The 14036-nt window shown below is 38.6% G+C and overlaps 1 protein-coding gene across 5 annotated transcripts in view; it reads left to right on the top strand.

The window, feature by feature from the left end:
* The first annotated feature begins 939 nt into the window (after positions 1-939).
* AEBP2 (AE binding protein 2) overlaps positions 940-14036 on the top strand; it is a 50665-nt gene continuing 37568 nt past the window's right edge. For 3 of the 5 annotated variants that reach the window (XM_032220841.1, XM_032220838.1, XM_032220840.1), the window contains exon 1: positions 940-1786. In XM_032220841.1, coding sequence (XP_032076732.1) covers positions 1029-1786 — 758 coding nt within the window. In that variant the 5' untranslated portion in view covers positions 940-1028. The remainder of the gene's footprint in view (positions 1787-14036) is intronic. The other 2 variants (XM_032220842.1, XM_032220839.1) reach the window with 2 other exon arrangements.

The raw sequence follows: 14036 nt of genomic DNA, 5'->3' as shown, positions 1-14036 counted from the left end.
CTAGGGATTCGAACCGCCGAACTGCCAACCTTTCTGATCGACAAGCTCAGCGTCTTAGCCACTGCGCCTTTTTATCCTTCATAGTCTTCTCTAAAATTGTCATTGTTTTCTTGGCTAAAGTTTACTTTTTTTACTTCTTCACCCGCTGTCCCTTTTTAGTTATTAGCTCTAAGAAAATTAAAAGAAATGCTTGTTCCTTTTACTTCTCAGACTTTATTTTTCATATTTACTAAAATGAAATCTACTACAGAATTTTCTTCCAGTTACAAATAGTATCATCAGCATTTTTCAGTTAGCATTCTAGCCTCCAATGTCTTCTCTTCTTATAACGGTATATTCTTATCTCCCTCCCTTTCTATTCTGCTTCACTGTTTCCTCCATCTCAGTTCCTACACAAGCTTTTTATTTATGACCAAGATATCTCAAAAAGACATATTTGTGATATGTTTAATCTTCTGGCATGATTTATACCAATCTTTCTTTCCATTCTAAGGTTTGTGACTCTCATTTCCCAGAATCCCTCAGTCAATAGACAGGTAGCCCTCCAGGCCTAACTATATTGGCTGGGGAATTCTGGGAATTGAAGTCCACAAGTCCTAAAATAACCAAGGTTGAAGGCTCCTGGCTTAGGCCACCGTTGATCAACCCGGGCCACTTTAAAAGGTGTGGACCTCAACTCCCCAACGGCGGTCTAAAGGAATTCTGGGAACTGAAGTCCACCTCGATTGAAGTTTCCGAGATTGAGAAAGCACTGGGGTTTAAGCGACCGGATAAAAAGGCACGCGTGCGCCTTGCCTTCCTTTCGGTCCGCGAGTCTCTTTCTAACCCTTTTGTCTGCAGGCGGACTCCATACCGCACAGACACACACACACACATACACAGAAACAGCGCTGCAAACCGCCGGCGCAGAGAAAGCCACGCCCCCCGTCGGCCCGGGCTCCTCCCCTCGCCGCCCGCACGTACACGTGCGCGCGCTGCGCTGGGCTGAGCCTCGCAGGGCAGGAGCGGCGCGGCGACTCCCAGGCGTCATGGCGGCCGAGCTGAGCGACATGGCAGAGCCGCCCGCGGTCCCGCCGCCGCCTTCCTCTTCCTCCTCCTCGGCGTCGCCCTCAGGCGGAGGCGCTGCCGAAGAGGCGGCCGAGAGCGAAGCCGCTTCTTCTTCTTCCTCCTCCTCCTCCTCCGCAGCGGGAGCGGAGGCCGAGCCGCCCCGAGCGGCGCTGAACGGCGAAGGGGCGGAAAGCATGTCGGAGCCCAGCCCGGAGAGCGCCAGCCAGGCCGGAGACGGCGACGACGAAGAGGAGGAGGACGGCGACGATGAGGAGGAGGAAGAAGACGAGGAGGAGGACGGCGACGACGCCGAGGACGAAGAGGAGGACGAGGAGGAAGAGGCCGAGGCCGGCAGCAGCTCCGGCTCCTCCAGCGGTTGCTGCACCGACGACGCCCGCTCGCTCAGCCCCGGCGGCAGCGAGGCCGGCGTCAAGGGCGGTTCGGGCGGGGCCGGCGTCGGCGCGGGCGGAGGGCCTGACTGCTCCGGCGGCAGCGGCGGGGACTCCACTGCGGCGGGGGCGGCCCCACAAGCGGCGGCGGTGGTGTCCGAGGGGGACGCGGGGGGCGGCGGCAGCAGCAGCAGCGGAGGAGCGGCGGCCGGGGCTGACGAGGGCTACGGCACGGGAAGCGGCAGCGGGGGCGGCAGCAGCTCCTGCAGTGCCACGTCGGGCGGCCGCAGGGGCAGCCTGGAAATCTCTTCCGACGGGGAGCCGCTCAGCCGCATGGACTCGGAGGACAGGTCGGTATCCTGGCTCCCCCTCCGGGGTTGTGGTCTCCCCCCCCCTTTCCCCGCTTTTTTGGGGGAGGGGGGTTGTACTTTTATTTATTTATTTATTTATTTATTTATTTCATCAAGCATGAATTAGATAACAGATATCAGGAATAAACATGATTATGAATACATGAAATGGATACGAATATAAGGGAATATTAGGACAGGGACTGTAGGGTTATTGGGCGTCCCTCAACAGGCTTTAAAACCCCCTTTTTAAATGCCCCCTTCTCTTTCCCTTTTTACAAACATACAACAACAACACCCCCAAAAATGGCTTTTCGTTGATCTTCCTCTTGGACCCCGTTTCAAACTTGGATTTGTTAAGTTTGAAAGGTTTTTGATGAAAGTCAAAATCCACACACCCCAAAAAATCACAGTTGAATGAGGTAATTCATAGCCTGCCCTCCTTTCCCACCGAGGTCCCATTAAAATATCTTCAAATGCATATGTGCTGGATTTACTCATAGAAGTGAGTTTGTGTGTCAGTTTTGTTTCTGAACAAAAGGGTAGATAATGTTTTTAGGTTTAAGCTTTTGGTTTTATGGGCCTTTTACAGGAATAGTAGCTTCTTTTTAAAAAAAAAAGTATCACTAAAAGTCTTTTTAGTACATATGTTCTTAGTTTTTAATGGTATTTGTATTCGAGTAGAACTGATGTAAATATTAGAGGAAAAAGTCATCTGGATGATTCATACTGTTATTTTAACTTAAACCTGTTCTCCCTTTAGTTACTAAAACAATAGGACATTATCCAGTGGGAGTTGGATTTCAGCAGAATTTGCAAAAGTTTTACTGCTGCTGTGGTTCCTCAAAAGTGGTTCAATAGAAGGGGAACGTCAATGCAAAATATAAAATTACTACTTAATTGTCCTGCTGCATGTGTAACATACAGTTACGATCAAACATCCAACTTAAAGATAGATGTAATTCATCCTAAAAAATTGCTAGGCTATTTCTGGTTTTGCGTCTTGCCATATCATCATATAGAAAATCATAGTGACTATGTAGCTTCTGGGAAAGTTCAGAGATAATATACCTACATTGTGCTTAGTTTTGAGAAAGTAGTAAGCCAAATTTCTTAATATTTAAATTTATTTAGAGTAGATTACCCCTCCCCTCCCAAAGTTACTTTCCCATATAAATTGCTTTCCCATAGAAATACAGGAATGTAATTTTTTCTGCAGTGTATAAAATATATGGTGGGAAGGATAAAATCTTGTCCTCTAAATTTTTTGCAACTTCAAATACTTTGGAAAAGGCTGTAAATTGACAGCCTCTTCCCACCTCTCCTTGTGTGACTTCAACTTCAGAGACTTTTTTCTGTCTCTATGTTTATTAGTGAATCAGATAAAAGCCCCTGGAAAAACCTGAAAGCTTTCACTTTCCATATCAGAGGGTGGTTTGGTTAAAGGAACTGTGTTGGGAATTTTTCATCACATATATGGTATCATGGAATTAATAATTAACTACATTTTATTTTGAAATAAAGGGTTGTGTATTTGATTTCTATAGTACCCATCTCTACAAATGACTTTGATTAATCTTCCTGATTAGTTTTGAACACGTTCATTCTGGCATAATAAAAGTTTTCTGTAGAGGATAATTAAAGCATCAGGTGTCAGTGATACTATTATTATTTTACGAGTGATGCAACTAGTGATTTGAAGGTCTGTTACATTTTCTTGCCATTATTAATCATTGCTTTTAGATGAGAAAAAACAGCCAAGTTAAATATCTTTATTACTTTTTCATTTTGATTTACATTAATATTGAAAGCTATTTCCCAATATTATGATGTTACATTCTTTTTGGAAGATAGGGAGTCAGTTATGCTAAATTTATATAGATTCACCTATTAAAATTAAGGTAAATATTTGTAAATGCAGAGCAAGTACTGAATGGGCAATGGATCTGAGAAAAACGGTTTAGTTAATGTGCTTTTGATTAAATGCTTTGAGAAGTGCTAGAGAAAGCAAACTAACTTTCACAGTGTTGCACTTATCAGTTCTATCTCTTAGACTTTCCTAGGAATTCTGAAAATTACGGGACCCCTGCATCTGGTCATGCAAGCATAGGGAAGCCTGGGATAAAAATCACAGGGTGAATGTTTAAATTATATAATGTATGGAAATTGTCCCCAGATTAACCTGACCTGCTTCACTCCATGTAATGTCCTACTTAAAAAGTGTTTTAAACATAACAGATAGTTAGATAAAGCTTAACATAACTAAAAAAAACCCACCATTATGACCTATTCTTTGCTTTGCTTTTATCTAACAATTTTTATTTTCATATTTCATGTAGACACAGCATCATGGACACGCTTCTGTTTTGATACTAATGAGACTGCATATATACAAGCTAACAACTAAAGCTTCATTCTTTGTCAATCCTTAACATTAATTGCTTTTAGGCAGGATAAAAGAAAATTGTAGGTAGTAGAAATGAAGCTTTTTCTCTGAAATGATTGTTCTTACCATGTCCCTTTGTCTCAGGAACCGCCTTGAATTTTTGGTTTGACATATATTTTCTTACAAGACGCAAATATTACAAAAATGCAGAACTGAGATTGAAATGACTATGACTTGCCAGTGTCATTTACTTTAAAAAACACCCCAATTTCTTTAGTTTGTGACCAAGATGGGATAGAAACTTTAATCTGTATATTAATACTTGGAAATCAGAATGGCAGAACTGTGAAAGGAGCTTTTCTCTTAATTTTCTTTATGCAAAATGTAGCTTCAATTTAGCTTTCAAACCTTAAGCTCAGGTTTCACAAGATGCAGCCAGAACAGGAGACAGCTCTTTTGTCCATCCCAACTCCTAGGTAATTATAAAAGGCATTAGCTATACGTAAACAGCAATGTCATTCTCCTATTCCTGATTATCTTCTGTGTTAGTGACCTGAGCAGATACTTTCAGTTAAATTTCAGCACTTTTTCAAGTAAAGGAAAATAACATTTAAAAGGTCAGTAGTTGAGATTGTGAAAGGAATTATTTCAAATATGCCAGTACAATTCATTTAATGTGATTTCTGAGCCTCTCTTGATAATTAGCTCTACAGCTTTCTCTAATGAAGGACATGGATTGTTTGTTCAGAGTTTTTAAAAAAAAACATGATCAAGATTGTTTTTATCAAGAAAAATCACACACATCTTCAATATATCTTAATGCGGTGTAAGGTCATGATTATTTATGTGAAGCAAATGTATTCCAGTGTCTGTGCTAATCAGTCCTTTATAAACAAGTTAGTTAAAAGATTGAAGGTTATTATACACTTAAAGAAGCATTTCACAGTTGTAGATCAGTTTAATCACACGACACTTGAATTTGACAGATTGGACATTTTATTTTCTCTGCTTATAGTGAAAATATAGAATTTACTTCTTTGAGGTATAATGACTTTAGCAAAGGATTAAACCAATTCATGGAAGATTTAGAGGACGAATCAGTTTTCTACAAAAGGATTTTCTGATCATGCAAGAGAATCTCTCCCTTCCCCCCTTTAAACAAAAAACAAAAAAAACCTTTGCTCAAGAGAATTCTCCAGCAGAGATTTTGGTGAAGTTGGCAGATGGACGCCATTGGTTATAATAGCTGTCAATTGTGATTACCTCCAGGGTCAGCCAGCATGCTTCCAAATACCAGGTGCCAGAGAATGAATATGGAAAAAGATTGTGGGTAAAATTTCTTATTAGAACAGGGGGGTTGGACTGTTCTTGTTTGCAAACTTGCGATAATCATAGCATTATATGACTTCGTTTTAAATGTTAATGAGTCATCGACCAGTAAGAGTAAAGTTTGAGAGTGACAAATATTTGCCATATGCATTTATGATATATACTAATGCATAGGAACAGATGGGGGGGGAAGCTCTTTTGATGTCATCTTCAGGAAGTATTCCTACATGCTCCCCAAAATATAAAAATAAAACATTTAACAATATAGGATAAAAAAGATTCTCCTAGTTGTATTTTTTTTTAAAAACTACAGCTACTTTATTATATAGATGTCTGTTTCGATATTTGTCTTTGCATTGGTTTACAATTCCTGAATAGGGAAGAATAGAATGATTGCTTTGAGCTTTTGCTTTCTTAAGAGATACATAGGATGGCGCTTCTGAAGCATTGAATGTTCTAACAAAATCTTTACTCGAGAGCAAGGAGATTGTATGGGAGAGATTATGGAGCTGTCCCCTGCTGGCGTTCTCTAGTTTTGGACTAGAAACTACCATGTTGGCTTAGAAGTCTTATAAATTCTCCAAAATCAGGTGGAGGACACCGGTTGTATCACTGAAGTCCTTGATGTGCTGACTGTAGGAAGCACTGCGCCCATAAATACTGTGCATTTTAGTAATTTGATTACTTGCATATTTTTTTTAAAATGTAAAAAAGGATTCTAATGTTCTGCATTCTGTAACAGTTCAGCTTCATTCCTTCAAACATAATGCCCAACTTTTCGTTCTGAAGTGAAAAAGATAAACAGATGCACAAAAATTGTATAGGCACCCTTGGTCAAATTGTATGTTTCAGTGAGGCTTGACATCTACATAATTCAAAGTTAAGCATAACATCTTCAGATTTGAACATCTATTTAATATTTATATACAGATTCAAGATAAAGCCAGGAATATGACAGGTGCAAAAGTTTGATCACTCTTTTCTATGTATTTTTTTTTCTTTTGGCAAAAATAAGAGTAACGTTTTCTATGAGATTCCTAATGCTGGTTTTGGAATGTTTCCCCGCCTTTGCTTGAAGTCTTTAGTTTTAAATTGAATTATTGATCTCAAGCAGACAGCACATGCAAGGACTTTTAAGAGTGACCTTATTGCATTTCAGCAACTCTGCATCTTAATAAACATCACTTATTTCTTATTGCTCTACTGTAGAAATCTTGTTCCAATATTTATTTAGGTAATGATAAATTTTACTTTTTCATATGTGGCAGTGTTGTATTTTGAGGTAGTCTTTGCTAACACTGTGGTTGATCATTAGGTTCGCACTTCATTTATTTGTGATTCATTCAGTTATCCTAACTGCCAAATGAATAAAAACCCATTGGTGTGATTCACACAGTAAGCTACCTAAGTTTGGGTTAGCTAATTGTAATTCAGTGTTTGGGGCAAATGCACCCGATATTTCCACCCCCCCAAATACCTGGCTGTTTTAGTCAATCACATGGTATCAATTCTGAGATTTCATTCCAGCTAACTTGAAACCCTCTTGATAGTTTCTCACAGTTTTATTAAGCTTGACTGCATGTGCTTGAGTAGATTGTGGTTAATAAGGTTAAGGTTGGCTTTCCTGAAAGTTGTTTTGTCTACAGTGTTGCAGATAAACTACATTGCGTAATTGTAGCTTAAAGTGCATGATTGAAAATTCAGTGAGCTCCTTTGGCAGAATCATTGAAGGGTAGACCTAATGCTGCTGAATAGTACTGTAGTTTTTATGGGGCTCTGGGGCTCAGCTAAAATAGTCTTACTCCATTTCTTTTGCTCTTTGTGAAAATGTGTACTTCGCTGCACATTTTATTGCCTCCTTGGAAACATCTGTTTTTCATTCAAGGTCTGGATTTTCAAGTAGCATTTTCCATATGTTCTTTATAAACACCCCACTCCCCAGCTATAAAGCGAATAACAGATTTTCCTGGTCTATTGAGCTGAAGAAAATAGTATAAAATTCTACCTAGGCTTAATTTCAGTTAAAGAATTCTGGAGTCACGTGATTATAAAGAGGGGGAACCATGCAGGTTTTAAGAGTTCACTGTGTAGTGTGCTCTGAATGTCATTGCAAGTGCTTTAGAGCCTTGGGAAAAAGTATTTGAAGAGATGCTGCTTGAGGGCATTATCTTACAATTGCTCGTTTCCTTCTGAGAAGTTTAGTTTAAAGCTGTGACATCAAGAGGTTTCTGTTAGATACCTTGGCTTGCAGCCTACACTATTCTACAAGTTATTGTCTTATATGTAAACTAGTGGGGAGTCTTCTGAAGTTTTGCTAACGTCGTGGGGGAAAAAATGTAGAAATAATGTTTGTTTCTGTGGGAAGATGCTGTATTCTTGGTTCAGGGGTAATAAGAGGGTAATAAATTGAAGTTTGCTCCAGTCTGGGTGCAGTCACATTTGGTTGGGTGAACGTTTGCCTCTTTTAATACAGATTTTTAACTGCTTTTTTTTTTGGGGGGGGGGGAAGGATTATCACCCCCAATGAAAGCATTTTGACTTCTGAGTTCTAATTCCAGTTACATTGTTTAATTGCAACTCTGGTATTACTTCTGGATATGCTGAAAGTACAATTATTTAATGGACTCCACAGAAGGCTGCGTTTGAAACGATTTCAGAATCTCAGATGTTGCAGGATCTCACAGTGAAAATTGGCTTTCTCATGACCACAGCTTGGATTACAGGTAGTCCTTGATTTACAACCACAACTGAGACTAACATTTCCATTCCATTGCAAGGCAGTTGTTAAGTGAGTTCTGCCCCATTTTACAACCTCTTTTGTCACAGATGTTAAGCAAATTGCTGCAGTTGTTAAGTGAATAATGCGATCATTAAACAAATCCCCCACTGACTTTGCTTGTTGGAGGCTCGCTGGGAGAGTATAAACATTGATCACATGACCCTGGGACAATGCAGCTTCCTAAATACATGCTTGGTGCCAAATGCCCAAACTGGGGGGGATGTTGCAATAGTCGGAAGGGCGAAAAACCGTCATAAGTTACTTTTTTCAGTGCTGTTGTAACTTTAAACGGTCACTAAATGAATGGTTAGAAGTTAAGGACTACCTGTACTCCAGCCTATTTCACATGAAGCTGCCCTAAGCACCACTTCAGTTGGTATAAAAGACAGTGGCTCACTTGTTAACCAGCAAAATGTGGTATGGTTTTGTATTTGTTGCCGATTGGGTACAATTCTGGTTATAGTTAAAATACTGTTTTTAATCTATAAAGGTCTAGGACTTTCTCTTTAATCTGGAATGAATCATCCAATATTAATATCCCAAGAAAAAAATCACTTGTGATACGGTATTTTCATAAAGCCAAGAAGACTAGGCTCAGAATGAGACATGTCTCTATTATAGCTCCCATGGAACAGGCTTCTCTTGCAAATTGGGCTTGCTCTGACACAAACAAAATACAATAATTGATGTGTTTATTTTTTTTAAAAATCTACAGAACACTAATTCTTTTGATTCATATTGTTCATAGGGTAGGTTTCACTATGGACATTTTATGCTTTATGTATATTACGGAAAGTTTGATGATTTTTACAGGTTAGAAATGTAATAAGATGCAGCTAGAGTTTTCATAGCCATCTGGATTATATTAACATATGCTCATTTCAAAACATCTGCCTTATTCCCATTACAGTTTAAAATGTAGGATATAATTTAAAGCTGGCGTTAGCTAAATGGCTTGTGTCCTAAGGTCTACCATCTATATTCTGAGATTTGATAGGCTCTTCTTGGCATTTTTAAAGAAGAATCATTTATTACTCAGATTATATGATTTTTTTCATGTTCAGGGTGGCAATTTATTATTTGGTTATTTGGTGGGTTTTTTTTTTTAAGTGCTAGCAGTCTTGATTACTAAAGGCATGAATATAAATTATTCCAAGAAACTTTCATTTTTTCTAGATTTCTGGAAAATAGATTGTCTATAGGAATTTTATTTTTTTGACAAATTAACAGACTTGTTCCTTTTTTGACAGCTTATGGGAAACTTCCAGCATGGTGAATTATGTGCACGTATAAAGATCTTGGATTTATTGCTTTCTAGTGGGTTACAAATCAATTTTTTTAGCTTCCATGTTAGAATTAATGGAGCAAGAAAAGTTAAGAGGAGATCTTTAAAAACATTTTATAATTTCATGTTTACTTTTCAAAATTAAAAACCTGTTTGTCATGCAGCAATGAAAACCCAGTTACATCTGTCGAAAGACACACTTATTTTATGACTCCCAATGCCGGTTCCCTAAAACAGGGGTCTCCAAATCTGGCAACTTTAAAAGACTTATGGCTGAGGAATTCTGGGAGTTGAAGTCCACAAGTTTTAAAGTTGCCAAGTTTGGAGACCTGCTCTAGAACTAGCAGCAGATGAGCTGAGTCATGAATTGGGGAAAACTGGTTTGCATGCTGTGTTGTGTAAATTAGTGTAAGGTTTGTATCTCTGAAATGTGTTTCTATTGGTTGTATTGTATGTATGATATACTGAATTCCATAACCATTGATGTAATTGCTAATCTTTGGGTGGGTGGATTAAATCTATGTTGTGTAACCAGTCTTAGCCATTGGCTGCCAAAATTATTTTCTGTATATTCTGCTTAATTTGCTGTGAAGTTTTTACTGAAGTGGATTTCTGGACTATTCATTAAATTTGCTAAAAGAGATTTTGAGCAGGAATGATGAAAGTGACTCCCTAGGTGTAACACTTAACGTAAAAAAGTTTTGCAATAGTCTTATTTCAAGCATTTAAAGCAAACACGGCACAATATAAAAATACAAACCTCAAACTGTTGGGAGCTCTTCCCTGAAAGTTTCCAGTTTTAGATAAACACACATTAGGAAAAAGGAAAAGGGGGATCAAGAGAGTGGAGAGTGGGGATATGAGCACATGCATATTGGTGCATACTAGCTTATAAGATATTTTTTAAGGTGAGAAAGATACCATTAATAATTGTTGTTTTTAGACCTTTTCATGTTTTTTTTCAGCCATTGGTTATAAACTGAACATTGGATGAAGTTTGAACACAGTTTTCTTAATATGAATCGATTAAATGTCTTTTTACAGAAAGTTTTGCCCTTTGCTTAAAAGAAATGTGAATACATGTAAGGAGAACTAATTCTGAATTCACAACAAATTGAACAAAACAATGCGTGCGACAATCAAGATGGCTGTGGTCTGTTGGAACAAAGCCTGAAGTACCTCAGAGATTTTCCCGCTTCAAAACAAACCTCTTGGAACATGCACATTTTTTTTTCAAGTGGAGAACACTTGAAAAAGCCTCTTTCAGGAGCAAAATGGCGTATTTCAGGTTTGCTTTCTTTGACTGGAAAACTTGAGATGCTGCCACTCAAGACAGACAACTTTTGTTCTGAAGTTGGAATGCAGAAATTTGTTTTGAGCTTGGCATGCTTGTACATCCCAGAGCTTTTTGGGGGGTGGAGCGGGTTGCATTCACAAAGATTAATCTGGCAAGCAAGAATGTTCATTAGCAGATGGATTAGTTGTTAGGCAGACAATCCCAACCGAGCTCTCCCCGCCAACTAGTTGAGAGAACATAGGAATGTTTATATTGCCTTGATTAGGTTGCTGGTTTTAATTTTTGGGTTGTTGTTATAATTTGTGTTTTGTGGCCGTTTTATGTTTATTTTAATTTTGTATACTGCTGAGAGTTACAAGAGTTTAGAAAGCTAATAAATAAACAGGTGTCCAGATTAACTACGGATGACATTGTGGCTCATAAACGTTAACTGAGTGATGCTTTTCTTAAAGCAATCATTATGAATTTATTTTGAGAAACCCTAAAATTGGAGGATAGATAGATAGGCCAAGCTTCCTCAGAATGCAACAGAAGCTCTCTCTGCATTTTGCTTCCACTACAGCCGTTTTAACCCAAAATCCTGCTTCTGAAATGATGGGAAAGTTTGCATTGGCATGGAATATAATAGGGATTTGCAACAGGAAGGCTAACCTGACATAAATCTGAGAATCATTTGGGGACTAGAAGTGAAGTGGCAAATTTGGCTCAAAACTATTGTGTTCATTCTGCAAGGACATGGATGTTTTTCTTTGCAGCTGATTTATTACTGCACTGCACACATGTGTCTCAGATGTGTTCAGCATGGTATGTTATGCTGATGTCCTAATCAAAGTGAAGCGCAGCTTGGAAATCTGTTAAACCTCCTACGTTCTGAGCCTCTGATCTGACAAATGCTATTTCCTTCGTTATTGCTTCCATATCAGCTTAAGTTATAGTGAAAATATTTTATGGCTGAGTGTTTCTTATTACAACTTTTGATAAAGTGTAGACTTCTACTTCTAGAGTATAGAATTCAGAGCTAGATGTAAAGGAAAATTACATGCTTTTGAGAATTTACAGTCTAGCAGTTCTTTCAGAACACCAAAAATGAAAGGAGGTTGCAGTAACTTCTCACTAGGCCTTCATTTCAGTAGCATCATATCATTGTTTATAAGATCTTCTCATTGTTAACACTGTTAAGAATTAGAAAATCTTTGACAGTCGCCCCAAGGTCACCAGGGATTTTTTGCTGATTGATGAGAATCTAGTTTCCTGCTTACTGTCTTACCTTAAGTAATTACCAATATTCTTCAGAAGCGCTGCACAAATTCCATGATTAATTTCTAAGATTGTAAATTGGAAAGACCCATCAAGTAATAACAGGATTGGGCCCTGGTTAGTACTTTGATATGAGACCTCCAGGAAATACACCAGGGCCATAGCGTTGACTGGAAACCCCAACCCTACATACCCCAATAGATGAACATGCATATATGTTTATGAGATGCATGAGAAGGAGACAGTGGCAAAACACTCTAAATTGTTGCCAAGAACTCTACCCAGATATTTCCATGAAGCCATAAGCAATCAAGCTCAACTCAAAAGAAACCTTGACATTGTTAAAATTGAATGTGATTTCTCTGGTCTTTGAAGTTAGGTAAAGAAACATTTGAGGATCATAAAGGTTCAGCTAAAAGAAGGACTTAAGAGATGTTGAAGGAAAAATTGATTTTTACAAAAGATATGATAAATCTCCATAAATACTGATAAAACTGAAACAGCTAGAAATTATGATTAATACACAATTGTCTATTTCACTTACAGTTTTACTAAAAAGGTAATGCATATATTTCAAAAATTCATGATTTCCAGAATTAGAATAGCAAGATCATTTTTTAAAAAAAGGTATTTAAAATTCGGCATTGTAAATGAAATAGTACTGTATTTAACATCATTAAATCCAGTAGAAGTCCAACAGTTCAATCTAGAGCCATGGTGGCGCAGTGATTGGAATGCAATATTACAGGCTAATTCTGCCGACTGTCAGCAGTTTGATTCTGAGCTGGTAAAATGAGGACCTAGATTGTTGGGGCAATATGCTGACACTCGAAACCGCTTAAACAAATAGTACCAGAAGACAGCTTATTCCATCAAAGAATGGAAGTCCATTGGGACACCCCACAACTCTTATTTTAGAATCCTTGTTTTGGTTGAATGAGGCTTCAACTTTGAACCTTAGCATATCTCTTAATAATTTAAGTCAAGATAGAGAAAACCTTGTTCTCTCAACATCACTGAGTGTCTGTCATTCTGCTATATGTTCCCCATGCTGGAACAATTTTAATTCAGAAGCTCTTCTATTGCTTCCTCAAGTTTCCATGTGTCTGGAGAGTATTGAGTAGCTTCATTGGCTTTTTGCTACAGAGGGCTATAAGGTCCTCTGTTTTGTTCTTTATTTTTATTCTGTCTTTAGGTCTTTGGAGCATGTGATTAACTTGTTGGACCAGGCCAGCTGTAAAATGTTAATATAGGAGCTTGGTAAGGTTTTTCCTCATGCACTTCTGCAATCTTTTGATGGATTGTAAAAGGCTACTGAGAAAAAATGGTCATTATGAGATAAAAGTGTAGATTTTAAAGGTAAATTAAACCCTACTTGTAAACACCAAAATAGATTGAATAGGAATGAATGAAGCATAAGAATACTATCTTTTCTACTTACCGTATTTTTTAGAGTATAAGATGCACCTTTTCCCCCTCAAAAAAGAGGGTGAAAATCTGGGTGCTTCTTATACACTGAATACAGCATTTTTGGCCTCCTGAAACTCTGCCCCCTTTGCAAAAATGGCCGTGCATAGCGGGGCAGGGCAAACATGAGCGAAAAATGTGCTCTTTTTTGCTCATTTTTGCCCCCCACCAGCCCCGTGGAGCACTCTATAAGCTTCCTAAAGGTTATGTATGGGCACTTTTTTTTTTTTTACAAAAAAAAATGGGCCGTTTTTTGCTGGTTTTGTCTCCCCCCCCCCCCCCAGCTCCCAGGAGCACTCTACAAGCCTTCCTAAAGGCTATTCATGCCCCCCCCCTTTTTTTTGTGCAAAAAACGGGCCATGTTTGGGAGGTCTGTAGAGTGCAAAAACTTTTTGCCTCTTCAGAATTTTAGTGCATCTTATACTCCAAAAATACAGTACTTTAGGAATT

The sequence above is a fragment of the Thamnophis elegans genome, chromosome 7, assembly GCF_009769535.1.
Source record: "Thamnophis elegans isolate rThaEle1 chromosome 7, rThaEle1.pri, whole genome shotgun sequence".
In the NCBI taxonomy this organism is placed as follows: domain Eukaryota; kingdom Metazoa; phylum Chordata; class Lepidosauria; order Squamata; family Colubridae; genus Thamnophis; species Thamnophis elegans.
This window is presented reverse-complemented; position numbering and strand designations above follow the sequence as displayed.